General features: G+C 46.7%; 1 protein-coding gene, 1 long non-coding RNA gene and 1 pseudogene across 2 annotated transcripts in view; 1 reads left to right on the forward strand and 2 right to left on the reverse strand.

Moving 5' to 3' along the window:
* Positions 1-12,492, reverse strand: part of LOC119405188 (uncharacterized) — a 114,494-nt gene extending 102,002 nt beyond the window's left edge. Inside the window, exon 1 of the long non-coding RNA XR_005186432.2 lies at positions 11,615-12,492. This is a non-coding gene — a long non-coding RNA (uncharacterized LOC119405188). The remainder of the gene's footprint in view (positions 1-11,614) is intronic.
* LOC119405185 (heat shock protein 68-like) lies at positions 5,751-7,881 on the forward strand (annotated as a pseudogene).
* Positions 12,493-14,471: 1,979 nt separating the features above from the next.
* Positions 14,472-18,080, reverse strand: LOC119405187 (non-structural maintenance of chromosomes element 4 homolog A). The gene is made up of 2 exons (XM_037671998.2): positions 17,175-18,080; positions 14,472-16,244 (listed from the first exon to the last, which is right to left on the reverse strand). Exons 1-2 carry the CDS (start codon positions 17,784-17,786, stop codon positions 15,879-15,881), a joined length of 978 nt encoding a protein of 325 aa, XP_037527926.1. The 5' UTR covers positions 17,787-18,080; the 3' UTR covers positions 14,472-15,878.
* Between the last annotated feature and the right edge of the window lie 203 nt (positions 18,081-18,283).

The raw sequence follows: 18,283 nt of genomic DNA on the forward strand, positions 1-18,283 counted from the left end.
ATCGAACCCACGACCTTCGGGTCAGCAGCCGAGCACCGTAACCGCTACACCACCGCGGCGGACGCAAGGAAAGTGAGGAACCTGAAGACATAACAACTCTGGAAGACGCTCAACTATCATGCACTCGTTCCCGTGGTCTGCAACGCGGACCACGTTGATTACGCAAAAACAGGGGTCAATTCTTCCTACAATGAATCTGCCGAGAGAACCTAGGCCTCTCATCATTACCGGTGACTTCAACGCTGATTTATCAAGACCCAACAACGCCTGGTCTTTATACTGCGTGAAAGACCGCTTGAATGTGGACAGAGCATCAACAAACCTCGCTGCCACGTCCAGGACAGGAGGCATCATAGATCATTTCATCGTAAGAGGCATCCAGGATTTCCACCAGCTGTGCTATACCTCGCACTTCACTACGCTTAGACCCACGTAGCCGCGGTCACAAACGGATCCGATTAAGAAGTCCGGTCCAGCTGCTGGTGCTCACTGATCACGGTGATGATGACCTTGTTCAAGAACTGTCCAGAACCCCTTCTACACATACACGCGGGTTCGTTAAACGTGCGTGCGTTCGGACAAGTTAACAACTGTAACGCCTGTAACAACTGCAACTGTGACTGTAACGTACGTGCAGTGCGCCTGCGCGTGCCACTCGGCTGTGTGTATATCCAGGGAAACTTTCGTGAATGAAGGTTCGTTACGAGTAACGCCTGTCCTGTGCATACGTGTTTCATCTTTGTGCTGTTCGGATTCGCGCTATCCAGTGTTGAAGTATATAAGCACTACCTAGCAGCTTACCGAGTCCGGTGTTCGTAACACCCATGTTGCTGTTGGCATCGTTTCGCAACTGTAAACAACTGGTTATATAATTAATATGCGACTCTTCAACGTATGATTATGTGTATACCACCTGCACATTTCTCTAGCGCCATTCCGTAACGTTTCGCTTAATGTGAAAAATTAAGCCACTGTCACCATTCCGCGCATGCTTCGCATAACACCGATTCCCACGGTACAGTGGGATCTGCCAATTTTTTTTCTTTGGCTCATGCCCTTCTGTCCATTTTCATCACAGATGTCTTCACCTTGTCTTTAATCGCATGAAGGCCAGCTTACTGTAACATTTCTGTGTTTGTTTGCAAAAGCCTACAACACTAGTGAACATGAAACATCTTCACTCTTACACTTCATTAAAATGACCCACAGAAGAAGTGATAAGAACATGCTCACTGTCATACGAGAAAGTTAATCATTTTTGTTTAGATATGAACATACACTTTAAGCTACACGCTTTACAAGGTGCAAAGGGCCAACTACATAGTTCATCGCCAATGAAATACGGCCTTACAAGGTGTAGTGAATTAAGCAAGGGCAGGTTTTTAGGCTAGAAACGTTACATAAAAAGTGGGAGAGCCTGGGACGGTGTTATAGAAGATGTTCAAACAACAGAGCATACCATAACAAGGTGAACAAACACCAGCCGGTCTGTTTCCTTACTTTATGCAATTAAAGCAAGTTGAAACAGTCAAGTGTTCTCCACAGTTTTTATGCCTCTCCCTAGAATATAGTATAACAAGTCACATGAATTCTAAACATTCCAGTAGTGTTTTACACAAAATAATGACCAGCAGCGTTTTACTAACAACAACAAATCCATTTGATCCACAGATATACAATGGCATCAGGCCCATAGCCAGGGGGAGCCAGCCCCCCTCTCCCCCTCCAGAAATTTTGATGGAGGGGGGTGTTTTACGAAATATAAATAATGAAAATAGGTGTTCTTCTCCACCTTCAGCAAATGCCCCCCCCCCCCCCAAAAAAATTTCTTGGCTACGGGCCTAGGATGGCATGTTGGTTCTTTCGTTTCTGTGTCATGTTATCAAAATGAAATGATAAGTAGGAACCATGCAGGACAAACTCTATCTGCCAGGCATGTGTTATGCACCTTGGTGCACAGCCCCAAGAATAGCCTAGGCTAAGACGGTGCCTCAAAATTTGTTACATCGAGGCCACACAAGGTTTGATTTATATTTCAGGAAGGTCAGTGAGTGGCGTTGCTAAGGTCAGTAAAACATGGTGTGCTGAGCGACCGTGACCCACCTGTCACCTCCTTTTAAGCAACAAAGCACGAATTTTTCCCGATGGCTCGCTTCACTGTTAAGAGTTTATTCTTTGTTTTTTTCTGCAGTAATCACATAGTCACCCTGTTAGACTTAACGAACATCCTTGATGCGTGTAACTTGGGTGCACGTTACTCCTCAGGGGGGTGGCAAATGAAATTTTCAAGCAGCACATCCAAGGATGAGATAATTAGTCTGAAGTGAGACTTCGGGTGTAACAAATAACTGGCACAAGATGCTTTCTTCGAAGGGCTTCAGTTAGCTGATGATTACCTCTTGGAAGGTTCAGAGAACACAAGAAGGTATTGAAGCCTCTGCACTGCTGGGTTACATGTCAACCACTGCTGCCCTTGAAAACGTTTTTAAAAGGACAAACACGTTTCAAGATGCTGTCATTACACAATGCAGCAATAACTGCTACGAGATATGATGAGACCATGCCCCCCCCCCCCCCCCCATTATGCAAATTCTATAGCTTCAGAGTGATATGATCACCAAAACCATGTTAAATCCTGACACTGTCCGACACTGTCCAATGTGACATTGTCCAGTGTGACACTGTCCGAATGAGTCTGTTACTTGTGATGCAAATAGTAAAAGACGCGAATATAATGGGTAACTACAGAGCTCCCAGTTTTCTACAATCACAGTTGTTATGGGTTCACCCAATAATTATTTTTTATATCTGTTGTGAGAATCACTGGTGATTTGTGAGATTACAAATACAAAGTAAACATGTATGCTGCCCCTGTACTACTGAAGAGCACCCCCCTCCAAAGAAGACATGGACTACAGCCAAACAAAAAATTATAAGGAGGTTTCTTCTCAAAAGTGTGTTTCAAGTGGTTGCTCAAACCAGCAACAGATCAGACACTGCAAGATTTACAGTCATATTATGTCACATGCCACATCACTGAATCATACTATCAACAAAAATAATTTTGTAATTCACAAGGCTGCATTTCAAAGCACGACCTGAGGCTTTGCGAGCCCGTAATAAATAGCCGCTGTGGCATGTGTGCAGTTTTTGGCGAAAAACAGATTAACAGCAAAGGCTGATTGTTACAATACGTCATACATATCAGGCTGGGCAAAATTCTCACATGCCGAAGCGTCCTTGATAGCGCCTATTAGGGATTTCAGTAGCCGAAGCGAAGAAAACAGAAATTGGGGGTTGTTGTTTTCAATAAAAGTTGGAAATATCTGCACGCCTCATCTCGTGGCATCAGTGGCGTAGGCATAAAATTTGTTTCGGCAGGGCCACGTCCATGATAAGAAGCGAGCGGCAGGCGAGTAAGTGTGGTCGAGTGTCATTTGTGTGTATTCCACTGCAGAAAGAAATTTCGGGAGGGGCATGTGCCCGGTGTGCCAGCACCTGGTTACATGGCACTTGGCATGACAGGGGAGGTGTTTGGTGAAAGATATCATACACGCAGCATTAAACAACACGCACAGCACTTGTACTTACATGCAAAGACATGCCACAAACATACCCAACATTCAACTTGCAGACCAAACGCCGTTGTAATAGCGACATGTATAACTGATATTAGAAGTGTTCGGGTTTCATACAACGGCCACACATTTCCACTTTGAGAACCAAGTACGTCCCAAATTTTCAAGTTGAAGTGATGGTACAAATGTTGTGCAACCTACTGAAATCGCATATCTGGTGATCAACAGCTGCCAGTCACATAAGATAACTGCTAAAAGACTTCAGGAACATCGCGCATTTAAGACACCTGAAAGTCTAATAACTTCAGTGTTGGATTTAAACTAACTTGCAGCTTGGTTCTGTAGTTTTGTAACAAATACCTGTACTGAAGCCCGAAATACCACTCACAGTGTTACTGTTGCTGGGATAAACGGTGACAATGATGAAACGATAAACATCGTGCAAGCGTGCGCTATGCAGTCCTAGCTGACATCATAACTTCTGTCTCAAATCGTTCTGATACAGTAGGTGAATGAAGAGTTCATCACTAATAAAACAAAGGGCCTTTTCAAAATGCAATGCACAAAATACATTTACAGCAACAAATCATAATATAATTTACACACTGCAACAGTTCCAACAACCCTCATTTATTGTGCAAGTTTGCTAAGCGTGCCCGTCGTGTTGATGTGCCACTGGCCCATTATTAATTTTGATGCACATATGTGTGTTACACTAGTTATTATTAGAAGGATGGCCCACTAAGATATATATGCATCAAAGACCGCGAGAAAAATTGATATGGCCTTTGGTGAATGGCATATGTTTCATGAAGATTCCACAAAAATTTCGAATTGCAAAGGCAGTTTTTGCTCATGCGTAGTCACTTGAATAGCATATTCAATGACGGCCAGCATCTAGTCATCAAGGGTCACGTATATACACTCTGGTAAAAAGTGGTCCGCGGACATTTTTTTGCTTTGTATGATCTACCAAGCTGCTCTCCAGCGCTAGAATGATACAGCCTGACTTAAAAGTGCCTAGGGCAGAACAGTGACAGTTGGTGATCCGCCGTTGAGTTCGTGCATATGTCACATCTCAATAGTCGAGAATTTTTTAGCTATATCACTCGTAGTCACTTTATTGTCACCCCCAACGTCTAGGTAAAAACGACATGTGCGGAGCCAGCGGGGGGGGGGGGGGGGGGGCAGCTGCACTCATAAGATTTCTGCCTCCCCCCCCCCCCCCTCCACGGCTCCCCAATAGCAAACATATTCAAAGCACAGCGCAGAAGTTCCCAGCCGCCCCCCCCCCCCGAAGAAACTCACTTTTCGTGGGTGCCCCCCTCTCCCCCCCCCCCCCCCCCCCGGTAAAAAAAACCCTGGCGCCACCCCTGAAGAACAAGCGGCAATTTATTTTCAGCTGAGATTGAAAGCATTTGCGGATTTCTTTGTAGAAACATCTCTATGTTACGCAACGGCAGACTATGCATGGCGCTCGAAGTTTCCAGGAAAACAAGAAAGCGCGAAAAAAGCGAGATCGAGACACAATCGCCAAAAGTGCAACTTGCGCTTCATTTGTAGCGCTTGTTGTTTCTTTAGTGTTATTCTTAATAATTTGATGTGTAACAGTGCCTGCCATTGCGCAACACCGAGATATAACTACAAGAAGTATAAGTCACACAATCGCCGATCGGTAGCAGTGCTCCCGATCGTCTCGCTTTTAATTACGCAAGGACACCAACCGTTTGATTCACCAGGATTCATCGGAAGCCAGCACTCATATCTCAATAATGCCGTCCAAAATCAGCCGGATGAAATGTCTTGTCAGCTGGCTTCCTTTGATCGATTGCCAACGAAAGATCGCGAAAATGACAATATGCGCCATAGCTGCGACCCTCCACGCATGCGTCACTTCTCTTAGCTGTCAACCGTTTCCTTATGAAGCTTCTTCAATCCCTGAGCAAGCAAAGGAGATCGAGAAAAACACACAAAATAAACTTAGCTTCGGTAAGCGGGGAAACGAATCATCGAGAGCAGACGACACGAGAGCTTTCTCGGCGCTTCGATCCACCGGAGACCAATCGCGGAGCCGCTCCACCGACGTCACTGCCCTACTTCACTCCTATTGGTTCACGCTGCTCGCGATGTTTCGAGGCGTTTCTAGAAAAGCGCGCGAACGGTATAAATCGCGCGCCGCTACCAAAGCGCGGCAGATTATTCACTGCACTCAGTGAGCAATTGTTCTGAACGGAACGCAAAACTAACGCAACACAATCGTCATGCCTGGTAGAAAGTCTGACGCGCCGGCTATCGGCATCGACCTCGGCACCACGTACTCCTGCGTGGGTGTCTTCCAGCACGGCCGAGTGGAGATCATCGCCAACGACCAGGGCAATCGCACTACGCCGAGCTACGTAGCCTTCACGGACACGGAGCGGCTCATCGGCGATGCAGCCAAGGCGCAGACGGCAATGAACCCGGAGAACACGGTGTTCGACGCCAAGAGGCTGATCGGGCGCCGCTACGACGACCCGAAGATCCAGGACGACCTCAAGCACTGGCCCTTCAAAGTGGAGAACGACGGAGGCAAGCCCAAGATCAGCGTCGAGTTCAAGGGCGAGCGCAAGCGCTTCAACCCGGAGGAGATCAGCGCCATGGTTCTCACCAAGATGAAGGAGACCGCCGAGGCGTACCTGGGAAAGCAAGTGAGTGACGCCGTCATTACGGTGCCTGCTACTTCAACGACTCTCAGAGGCAAGGCCACCAAGGACGCCGGAGCGATTGCGGGTCTCAATGTGCTGCGCATCATAAACGAACCGACCGCAGCCGCTCTCGCCTACGGACTGGACAAGAACCTGCGGGGTGAGAAGAACGTCCTCATCTTCGACCTGGGAGGCGGCACCTTCGACGTCTCAATACTGACAATCGACGAGGGCTCCATGTTCGAGGTCCGCTCCACGGCGGGTGACACACACCTGGGAGGCGAGGACTTCGACAACCGGATGGTCGAGCACTTCGTGCAAGAGTTCCAACGCAAACACCGCAAGGACCTCAGAAAAAACCCGAGAGCAATACGGCGACTGCGCACCGCCTGCGAGCGTGCCAAGAGGACCCTGTCCAGCTCCACCGAGGCGAGCATCGAGATAGACGCTCTCTTCGAAGGCATTGACTTCTACAGCAAGCTCACCCGGGCTCGGTTCGAGGAACTCTGCATCGACCTGTTCCGAAGCACACTTGAGCCAGTGGAGCGCGCTCTCAGAGATGCCAAGATGGACAAGTCGCAGATCCACGACGTCGTGTTGGTGGGCGGCTCTACGCGCATCCCCAAGGTGCAGAAGCTGCTCCGGGACTTCTTCAACGGCAAGGAACTGTCCATGGGAATCAACCCGGACGAAGCCGTCGCGTACGGTGCTGCAGTTCAGGCAGCTGTCCTGAGCGGTGACTCTAGCGAAGCCATCCGTGACGTGCTGCTGGTTGACGTGGCTCCGCTGTCCCTGGGAATTGAGACAGCAGGCGGAGTCATGACCCGGATCGTGGAGCGTAACACTCGCATCCCCTGCAAGACGTCCAAGACCTTTACTACGTACTCGGACAACCAGCCTGCAGTCACCATACAGGTCTTCGAAGGCGAGCGTGCACTCACCAAGGACAACCACCTCCTGGGAACGTTCAACCTGAACGGCATCCCTCCGGCGCCCCGCGGAGTTCCCCAGATCGAGGTGACCTTCGACATGGACGCCAATGGAATCCTGCAGGTCTCGGCTCGGGATAACAGCACGGGCAAGCAGGAGAGCATTCCGCATCACCAACGACAAGGGCCGCCTCTCCAAGGAGGACATCGAGCGCATGCTTGCTGAGGCCGAGAAGTTCAAGCAGGAGGACTGATGCTCAGCGCGAGAGGGTTGCCTGCCAGGAACACTCTGGAGACTTATGTCTACGGAGTCAAGCAAGCAGCCGAAGAAGCCGGTGACAAACTGTCCTCCTACGGACAAGGACACTGTGCTCTCCAAGTGTCGCGAGACCATCTCGTGGATCGATGCCAACAGCCTGGCTGAGAAGGAGGAGTACGAACACCGGCTCAAGGAACTGCAGCAAGCCTGCATGCCCATCATGAGCAAGCTACACCAGGGACAGGGTCCCAAGCACACCTCTACACCACACCATGCAGGACCCACTGTTGAAGAAGTGGACTAAACCAAAGAACCACAATCTAGTCACTCATCTTTCATGTCGTGTGTAGCTCATGTCTTCATAATCACCTAATTTATTCACTGTACATAAAGACTGCTTTCTTCAAGGACCACAATAAAGGGACAATTTATCGTTGACACCTTGTGTACTGTATTTATTTAATGGTGCTGATGAGGTGATGACTTCACCTTGCCTGTGATTAATAAACACAGCAAATACCTGTGATGTATTTGCAAGAACCAATATAATTTCAAGGTAAGTGTAGTCAGCTTGACAATTGGGAATTGCAACAAAAGTACAGTTTGACTTCAACCTGAAGTGGTGGTAAACCAATTGTGCGACTGGTACTTTAATGGACACATTTGTTGTACCTTTCAGGCACCATAAGTCTTGGTATTCTCATGTTTGCGATTAGCTGTGCATAGGTCGGCAAACTCACTCAGGAGTCGACTCACTCAGACTCAGATCGGGCCGTGAGTCTGAGTGAGTTTTATTTTGGCGAGTTTGAGTCCGAGTGAGTTCGGCTGAGGGAAACTTCAGTGAATCTGAGTACGAGTGATTCCGGTTGAGAAAATATTGACGAGTCTGAGCCTGAGTGAGCCGTAAGCGCAAAATATATTTCTTGAGTGAGTCCGAGAGAGCTCCACCTGTTATTGCCGACCTATTGTCCTATCTACTCATGTTCAGTATTACTATTGGACTTATATAGGCTTAAGTTTACACTGAAGTCCATTCACATATATCTCAACGCACTACCGTTCATGCACCATCTCACAGACTATGAGTCGGACTCATGAGTCGACTTACTCAGTCTAACTCAGACTCAGGTGAAGCAGTGAGTCTTTAGTGAGTCTGGCTGTGTAATGTGCTGGTGAGTGAGTCCGGTTGTGAAAAAGTTTGGCAAATCTGAATCTGGTAGAGGAAAATTTTTGTGAGTCTGAGTCCGAATTAGCCCTCAGAGCAAAATATTCTTGAGTGAGTCTGAGTGAGCTAAAATTTTTTGCCGACCTATGGCTGTGTGTGATAGATTACAGTACCGAAACATGCTGACCAAGTAGACATTCTAGCAGAGGCGTAGCCAGAATTTTTTTTCGGGTGGGGAGGTTCAACCATACTTTATGTATATTATTGCGTGCATTTGTATGTGTGCATGTATATACACACAAGAAAGACTGAAAAATTTCAGAAGATTCTTAGGTAAACAAAAGCACATAGGGCAAGATATTGCAAAATTAATATCTGTATCGGAGCAAAGATCAGGTGCAAGTGTTACAAGGACTATTAATGACTACTGTTTCCTTGGTCGTTTCACAAGGAAATTATCAGAAGCAGCGAAAAAATGAAGGCGCGAGATTAACGGGAGCATGTTGACGGCTTTAATGATGACAACTGACCAACTTTATAGCACACACTAAGTCCCACATGTGCAGATCATAAGTTTCCAGTCATAAGGAAAGAAAGCTCATTTACTGATTCAGTTGTGAGACGTTCCTCTTTCAGATGAGGCGAAACAACTGCCGTTACTGGATAGCCATTCATTTCATGTGCAGATTTCAATCCGAATGAGTTGTCAATGTTTGTTTGTAGAGATGCTCCAGTGATACCAGTGTAAGCGTCATTTTTTTGCCATTTATGTCGCAGGAAAGTGCATGTTTGGTACTCCTAAGTTTAAATTACTGCAAAAACACTACTAGTTCAATAACTTGCTGGACTGGCGCACACTGTTCATGTGTTTGAGATTATATGTCACAAGTAATTTCTTAGATTCTAAGCAGCGATCAAAGTTCAAGCTTTATTTACCAGCAAGCCTAGAAAGAAAATGCATTTACAGAGCTTTTCTTTCACACTGGTTTGCCCGTCAGAGTATGAGCAACAGTGAGAATTTTGCATCGCTCTCAAACTGCATCAGCCTCTGTTTTTGTTTATGGCAGTAGCCCCCCCCCCCTTTGTGAAAGCACGCATAATTAAAGTACCAGAAAGGGAACAGTGCAGCATGGTGTGTAAGTAGTAGATATGCCTGATAAGAGCTCTTCTAGTAATAAGACAATTAACACTCCGGAAATGAGCCCCACGAAGCCCTATTTGCAATGGTGAGTTAGCAGCAAGCGAGACCACTCGGGGCTGACGTGCTTAAAGCATTTGAGGTGCCGTGGGTTATTGTTTAACTGTTCTGCGAAATAGTCTAATGTATGTATGCGAGTTCATTACACAACCACCACTTCGAAGCAGCTGATGCGATAAGGAAGAGGCTAGCAGATGCGTTCGATGACAGGAAGGGCACATCTGCTGAATAGTCAACAAGTCAGTCAGATTCACAAGGCCAGGGGTCGGCAACCTGCATCCCACAGGGCAATATTATGCAGCCCCTGGCACAACGTCAGAACGCCCCCTTCCCCCCTTAATTAATCAATGGACATGTCCCGACTAACCAATGAACAACTCCACAACTTTCTGCAGTCTGTCGGTGAACAACCTTGATTTATATTATTTGCCCCCCCCCCCCCCCCCCCGAGTTGGCTCAGAATTTTCATCCCCAATATTCGCACTAAAGCGGGGTTTTTTTTTTGCTTGTAGCGTACGTTTATAATTTGGAACCTTGTGACATACGTACTGAAAATAAACATGATTTCTATTCTAGTGTCGTACATCATCATTGCCAATTCGCCAATTTTTTTCTCATTGACGGCATATCCCTCCCCCCTCCCCAATTATCTATGCGGCCCCGGCTGTGTCGGCTTCATGGAACTAGGCCTCCGTCTCAAAAGGTTGCCAACCCCTGCACTACGCAATTAAATCTGCAGGAAGGCATCAGACTTCACTTCTACTTACCTGAAACTGTTAGAAAATTAGCAATATGCACTTTGGGCTATAGTTAGTACACATGCAAAAGGACGAGATTGAGCAAAATTAAGTTTAATGTGACAAGGATGATAGAGAACGTAAGCTAAGAAGAAAGAAGAACACCATCTCTGCATATTCGTAGATGTGACGGCTTCGTGACACTATTGTCTATGAAGGCAACATTACATGCCCATATAGCTCCACTAAGCAGTGCCATTTCTTGGACCTCAGATATGCCGCTGAATACAAGAGCATACCGCCGTTTATTCACCTGTACAACGGTTTAATTAACATGTTTCTTTATTTTCTTAAATATACATTTTTTTTAAATAGCCTGTTGCACATTGTATGATAGTCCTTGAACTCGATTACCTGAAGCAGCTGAGAATACGAATTGCACCAGAAATTGAAATACAAATTGCCTAATAAATTAAAATTCACGAAGCAACTTTCTAACTAACCATTTAATAGTTCATATTGTCGGTGATGGATTGTAAGGTGAGCCTGCAAGGCACATTCGCTCGGAATATGGTCTGGTGTTGGCACAGATTTCAAGAGGTGCGCAATCTAACTTGCGGTAACGATTAATGCACTAGTTGTTCCAACTGCTTGATCAACAACACGCTATTTCATGCACCGATCGCATCAAAGTAGCTAGATTTCCGCGTGTTCCGTCGCACACTTTGCCATCACCGTCCCTGAAAATTGCCGTCAGTGGACGCGCCGATCGTGAACGCATATACATGCTGTAATGAATATTGTTGTGTAGCAACATTAAGTTAGACAATCAGTTACACACTTAATTAACTATGCTTTTGCATATATTTAGCCCCTACAAACGTCTATCACACCTGAAAGTTTCCTTTGGAGAAACTTTGTTAACTTTTTCCCCGAAGGACCCACTTTAAAAAATTCCCGTACCTGTTTAGTTACTTGGCTGAATTACTTGGTCTATATACTGCAGTGCCAACAGATATAATAGATCATGCAACAGTGCAAACATGCACATGTACATACAATACCTTCCGAACCGAACTCTTTGGCGGGAAGATCTTTGCTGGCCGCGTTGCAATCACTTGCATTCAGTCTTCAGGGCCCGCATATATTGCACGAGCGTTCACTACATAGCTACCACGAGTACGACTGCGTCTTGCACGTGCACGGCACATGTTGCGACGAAAACTACAGTTCATAGGCACGCCAGAAGGAATCGTCAGTACATGTCACGAAGTTGTCTGTGGAGTCTATCCGCATAACCACGTCGCGCGCGCAGAGCAATACCAGCGCAAAGTGCAAAAAAGAAGTTGCGTACAATACTATGTAAGTCACGGCGAATGGCTCACAAAAGCGGGCGACGCAAAAACACCGGTGGTCCTTCGTTAGGAATGAAATCTCTAGCGCTTCTTACCCATTTTGTAACGCAACGAAATGAAATCGACCGCGCTAACAGCGACGCCGTTAGTTTCGGATTTCCAGGAGGCTTGATTTGGCTCGACACGACTAACGATGGATTACCATGACGTATGCGGACGTAAAGAGCCATCAAATCTATGACCTTCGAGATCCACTCGACGCGAATGAAAAGCTCAAATGCATGAAACCGAAATATATGGTGTGCTTATGAAGCATGGAGCACACAAAAGCATGAGCTTCGGGATCGATCTTGAAAAGACAAGCTTCGGTTGTGGTCCAATTGTGCGCTTTTCATTGTCCTCAGTCTTGAAGAACATGCACACAAGTTGTTCATTCCCAATGATATGTAAATTAAGGCAGGTCAAAAGGGCCAACAATTAAAGGATAAGCTTCGACAATATGTGCAGCTGCTCAGTGTTTTCTCAATTCTCGCATTGCAACTTGTCGCAATGTAAAGTCCTTTCTTCACGAGGCAACAATTTGGCAATGCAAGTACATCACACCACAACACGTACTGAACGCACACAACAGGCTCTCGTTGCGTTTTCTAATCAGATATACTTATTCATTTAGAGTACCAGTGAAAAGGACCTACGTTCTGGCACTTATATTAAGCCTATTTTGACAGCTTGTGCAGCTATCACTTATGCATATCTCAAGCAATGATTTCACATTAAAATGTATTCGGGAATTGACCTCCAATACACGTCATCCCAAACAAACATACAGGCAGATTATTGGTGAGCCTACAAATTTCTGGTCACCTTAATTGTGGTTAGTTATAAATGTGATGCGGTAAGCTCTATTCAAATATGGCATTCTTTATGAGCACAGATTGCTGACGAACCACCTGTTGCTGATCGCTCCCACATTACTGCCTGCAATGTAAGACTGTGCACAGCTCAGTTGATTGCAAGCCTATATATTCAGTGTACTGCATGTCCAAGATATGTCTGTGTACAAGATATGTCTAAATGCTAGAACACACTTTCTGCAACCTGAAATGTTGAAACTGCCTCTTCAGCGGACTGACGGAAAAACACGAACGTACAAAAATTCCCCCATTAAAGGAAATGTCTAGCTGACACAGTTGAGCCACGCATAACCACAGCCAGACCTTCGACATGAAAACAATAGCGAGAAAAAACGTTGACCAGATGTCACATGCTTTGATCCGACACTAAGATCTTGTTAGAAACAATTATTCACTGTGTGGTGTTGGTAAAAGCCTTTCAGTATATACATCTGACAACTTGCTATGCCTGTTTCAGCTAAACTATCATGCTCAAACAGCATGCTGCAATCACAACGCTCAATTATAGCTTGCACACAAAAAAAACGAACAGTCATGCTCACACAAGAAAATTATGTGAAGCTGCACAGTTTCAGTGTTACAACGCAGCGCTTGCAAGGATACGCAACGTATACCTTCGAATGTTTATCAACAGTGCATCAAGTTATGTGTTCTATATGTGAATGCCAAAATGAAGCTATGCTGACATCTGTGTAGCGCTCAAAACATTGCAATCAAAATTCTGTACTTTTTAAACGACACTAAATAATGATATCCAATCAGTTTAGGAAAAACTTGCAGCATTCACATTTTTGTTCATTCGGTCAAAAGAGATTGATTAGTAATGGCGATGAAGATGGCACACCTCCAATTTCTTTAAATCTTGAAATGAAATTTTGGTGCCAGTGCAGTGTGATATTCAACGTACTATATTTTCATCCTTGGGCAGCTATTGTGGGGGTGTCGGATTAGAAATGACCACCAGGGCTTCACACACACCTTATCTAAGTACAGTGGTGTTCCAGCATTTTACCCACGTAGAAACGCAGCAACCATGACGAAGTATGACACCCTCGTCTCCATGCTTTTCCCCTGTATATGGAGTATACCAATTGGTGTACGTCACCTGCAGAAGCAAGACTGATTTCGCTACACCGCCACAAGGCTTGCCAGCAATCGGTCCTTGGCATGCCAATGGGAAACTATGGCACAAGAGTGTTGTTTGCAATATGGAAAGTCGTAAGCAGTCGTCAGCAAAATCCAGGGAAGCATCACCAATAGGTGTGGGGTTGAAGTGACAAATTCTCCCTTCCGTGAAACTCTTCCCAAAATTTCCACCAGAAAGCTCTGCAACTCCAGTGCACATTGACCCCTACGCAATGCTGCCTTGAATTCAAGAAAAGCGGGCAACCGGCAAGGGATATTGCTATAACAACTCCGAAATAGCCACTGCATGAGTGCTCAGAGCTTGGCAAGGTCGGTACGTAGAAACGGTAATTTAACAAGCAGATTTTTCTTGAAGTACGTCTCCATTACGTCCACATTACAGCTCTGATAGACTGCACAACAAAAATGGCGGCCACGTAAGTGAACGAAGCAACAAACTTGCCTAGTTTTAGTTGCACTGTCTATCAAAATGAATGTCACATGGTACCAACAAGCCTAGTCGTACGACCAATCTGAATTTAATTTCTCTTTAAAGCGTTAACACAATATATGTGGTTTCGCATGTAACATGTTAAAAGGCTGCCATGTTTGAATTACATAAGGACTTTTAAAACACAGCATGGCCGACGATCGTTACATTACATCCCGTGAGCTGCAGGCAATGTGTAATGCACTCGAGGCTTAACTTAAGTACACTCATGACATGATGTACTAATTGTAAGAGGCTACACTGCAAGCAAATGGAATAGGAAGGACAGGCGGGCAAGTTGCTATTGCCTTTTTAGCATAGATTCCAGAGAAATGTGTAATACAAAGAAAGTGTTGCACGGAACTTTGCTCAATTTTTCTTGAATCCAATGTCCTATACCAAAAAGGGAGTGGAGACGTTCGTGATAAACGCAGTTCCGTCAGTGACTAGAAAGAAATGTACAGATAAAAGCCACCCTTCTATTTCTGGCCTGCCATACAAGGTACAACAATGACCAGGTTGCCGAAAGGTGACAACACCAGCGCCTTTGGTATAGTCTGATGTCAGCACGGTGTCAACGCACACACTCCATGTCCACATGTATACCAAGCAATCCGTGGTTATTCATGATGTGATTGGCCAGATTAGCCTTGGTAAGTCTTCTTTTGAAGGTCTTTTGCAGCGAGACTACAGAGGTGTGATCCAGCATTGAAACAGATCAGCAGAATATGAAAACGCAACCTGAGAAACGGTAACTTTTTTTTTTTCTTTTTGCTGACAGAAAGCAAGAACCCTGTAGCGAGGTTCGGGACATGCTAAGTATATAAAGACTCAACAAGTTGTGAACTTCGAGTTCACAAAAACAAGAAAAGTTGTTCGGGGCCGCTTTCCGGCATCCCTGCCATCTTTGTGCATGCCAGCAACAATGTCCTCCAGGCTGGACTGGGGACCACTTGGTTCTAGTTTCTGGGAGGCCCCAGCATACGCTTAGAGAGAGCCAGCAAGTCGGTCGATGGCTGCTGTAGACGAGACTGTTTCAGTTTGGGCACTTGCACAGCCCATAGCTTGTACCATATCTCTGTTTTCCCTCATGCACTCAATGTTGACGCAATGACTGGAGATATGTGGCAAGCTTTTCTAGCACATCGTAGACACCGAAGACTAAGGTGAACATAGGGTGAACATGAAGCTCCTTACACTGAACAGTGCAGTTGCCAGGATTGAACAGGCACTTGTGAGCCTTGTTCCAAGTCTCCATAGAAAAGACACAGCCATGGTCTTCCATGCCAGTGGGCTTCTTGGTTATCACATGCATGCATCACATTACAAGGTTTGTCACCCTTCTCCAAGACGTCCACTAAACAGTGGAGAGGCCGGCAACCAGGAATGCATGCAGAAGAACAGTTCCATACCGCAAAGACATGCACACGTACGCCTGATACTCCTAATCCGGAATCACAGGGCGGGTGATGTTCAAGGCTTTGACAGCCTGTTGCCACTGCTGCATGTTCATCGTCATTGCGAACACCCCGCTTTTGTTGGCCTCGCGCTCGGCGTTCGTGTTCCCGAACACGGGCTCCACCACGAGCAGCTCGTTCGCGTCGCGCTTGATGCGGGCGTGACCCTCGTTGATTAGGAACGACAGGTGGAAAATGTTCTCGCACGTCTTGGCGAACGAGTGAGGGTGCAGCACCAGCTCGAAGTACGGCAGCGGGCGTCTAATCTCCTTGTAAATGTCCCTCAGCAGCTGGTGGATGACGCTGACGCGTTCGGTCGTCGTCTCTTGGTTGGTCTGCTCCACAGAGCGAACCTGGAATAAAAAAACACGGAGTCACCTCTGAGGACAACTACAGGGCAATGCGACAGGCGCACAAACTAGGAGTGAATTAGAATGGTGGAAGCTTAGCCTGGTGATCCGCTAGATGTAAGGGTTGTAGCAAATTGTATAAACAAGACGACAGCAGACAGAGATGAGCAACCAACCATAAATCCGGGGATTGGTGGGCCAAAACTACGATGTGATTATGAGGCGTGCCATTGTGAGGGAATCCAGATAAATTTTGATGGCGCGGGGTTCATTAAAATGCTTCTACATCTAAGCACATGGGTGTTTTTTCACATGATCACCCATCAAAATGCAGCCACTATGGCTGGCATAAACCGGTGTATTTGAGCTAGGTATCAGGGCTGTATCAGGACTGCATCAGCCTTGATGCAAGCCCAGCCGACTTTTTGCTGTTCCCGAAGCCCGAGAAAAGCGTGAAAGACCACAGCTTCGACGATGTTCTCCGCCATCCAACGGGCTGAGCAGTCTTCTGTGAAGGAGGTCATGGCAGGTTACTTTACAGGGAGCCTATACAGCGTGGAGATCACTTTGGCAGTGGTGTATTGGCGCCCAAGGACGATACTTTAAAGAATTTTGATCATATGCACTAATTGGATAAATGAATTGATCCAAATTTTACGGACAAACCCCGTATAAGCTGGTTACGGCGGAACATGTCATTGTGTACTACAGTGCTCACAAAGCAGCAGTCGACGATTCCGAATAAAAAGTGAAGTATTATGCCATTTGCCATGCTGTTGAACAGTTTGTTGAACAGTTTCGCCAATCATGTCAGCAAGGGTCACTGTAAATTTACAATTTTACAGTGTCAATTTTACAGCGTTGCTACGAAACGATATATCAAATAAATCTCGCAGATACGGCCAGGCGTAGGAACGGCACTGAACGCCTCACCTGCTTGGGGACGGTCGGCGCCCGGTCCGGGCCGTCTGGTAGCTGTCGCCTGACGGGCGCCTGCCTCGTCTTCACTGGCACTTCGCCCGCCGATCCGTACAGGTACCAGAACGGGTGGCTTGTTCTCATGTTCCCCCCCGCCAGCTTGCCGATTTGGGCCCAGGCCTTCTCCGTCAGCGGGTCGGTCTGCGACGTGTCGGACACAAAGTCGCGCACCCGCGCCGCAAACTCGTCGGGATCGAACTTGCGCAGGTTGACCGGCAACGCGTTGACCAGCTGACGTCCCCGGGACGCCGCCAGGCTGACCAGAGTCGAGTCTAACACGGCCTCCGTTGTGCGAGTGACGTCCTCGAAGAGCTTCTTCGCCTTCCGCAGGGCCTCGTTGGGAAGCACGTTCTCCGCCTCGTTGAGCTGTTTGTCGATGACGGCCCGGTAAGCGTGTCGGAGTCGGCGCGCCTTCGAGGCGTCCTGGGACCCCAGACAGTCCTGAGACGCATCCTGAGACCCCAAACAGTCCTGCGACTCGGACTCCATCATCTCAGACTCTTGGGACATATTCAGCTCGCTCATGCCGTTCGAGAGGGTGTCGTCCGTGCTCGTGACTCGTGGCATTGTATGCGCTGGCTCGTAGTATCTACGTACCAATTTCAGAACACGCGGTTAGCTTTCCAGTGAGCCGCTCGTGTGAAGAGAGAACGGACTGACGGGTTCCCACGTTCGGCAGCTTCGAGGCACGTTGCGCGTACATAGAACGCGTGTAATCGTTCGGCACGTTCTCAGAATTACTGTCTTAAAGTTCTGACAAAGGTCTGAATAAAGATTTCAAGACAGGTCTTCGCAATCAACAGCTGACAGGCTACACGGGCTAGCACAACGTTCCTACCTGTAGGTTTCCGCGCCAAGAACAAAGGCTTGGATGGTCTCAGCTGCAAACCGTGCAAACGGCTACAAATGGCTGCTTTTATATAAATAGGTATGACTAAAGACTAAAGAGCACAAAACTTGCGTATTTAACTTACTTTTCAATTTTATTGCCGAAACCACAAGTTCATTAGTTCTTTTGCTTTAACTTGGGTCTAAATTGCGTTATGACAACGGTGATCTCTGAG

Source organism: Rhipicephalus sanguineus, chromosome 9 (genome assembly GCF_013339695.2).
Source record: "Rhipicephalus sanguineus isolate Rsan-2018 chromosome 9, BIME_Rsan_1.4, whole genome shotgun sequence".
Taxonomy (NCBI): domain Eukaryota; kingdom Metazoa; phylum Arthropoda; class Arachnida; order Ixodida; family Ixodidae; genus Rhipicephalus; species Rhipicephalus sanguineus.

Excerpts from the sequence above, each read along its gene's own strand:
- LOC119405187 (XM_037671998.2), bottom strand. The coding sequence starts at position 17,786 with ATGCCACGAGTCACGAGCACGGACGACACCCTCTCGAACGGCATGAGC. Across the intron at positions 16,245-17,174 it reads CGCCGACCGTCCCCAAGCAG|GTTCGCTCTGTGGAGCAGAC; the intron begins GTGAGGCGTTCA and ends TTTTTATTCCAG.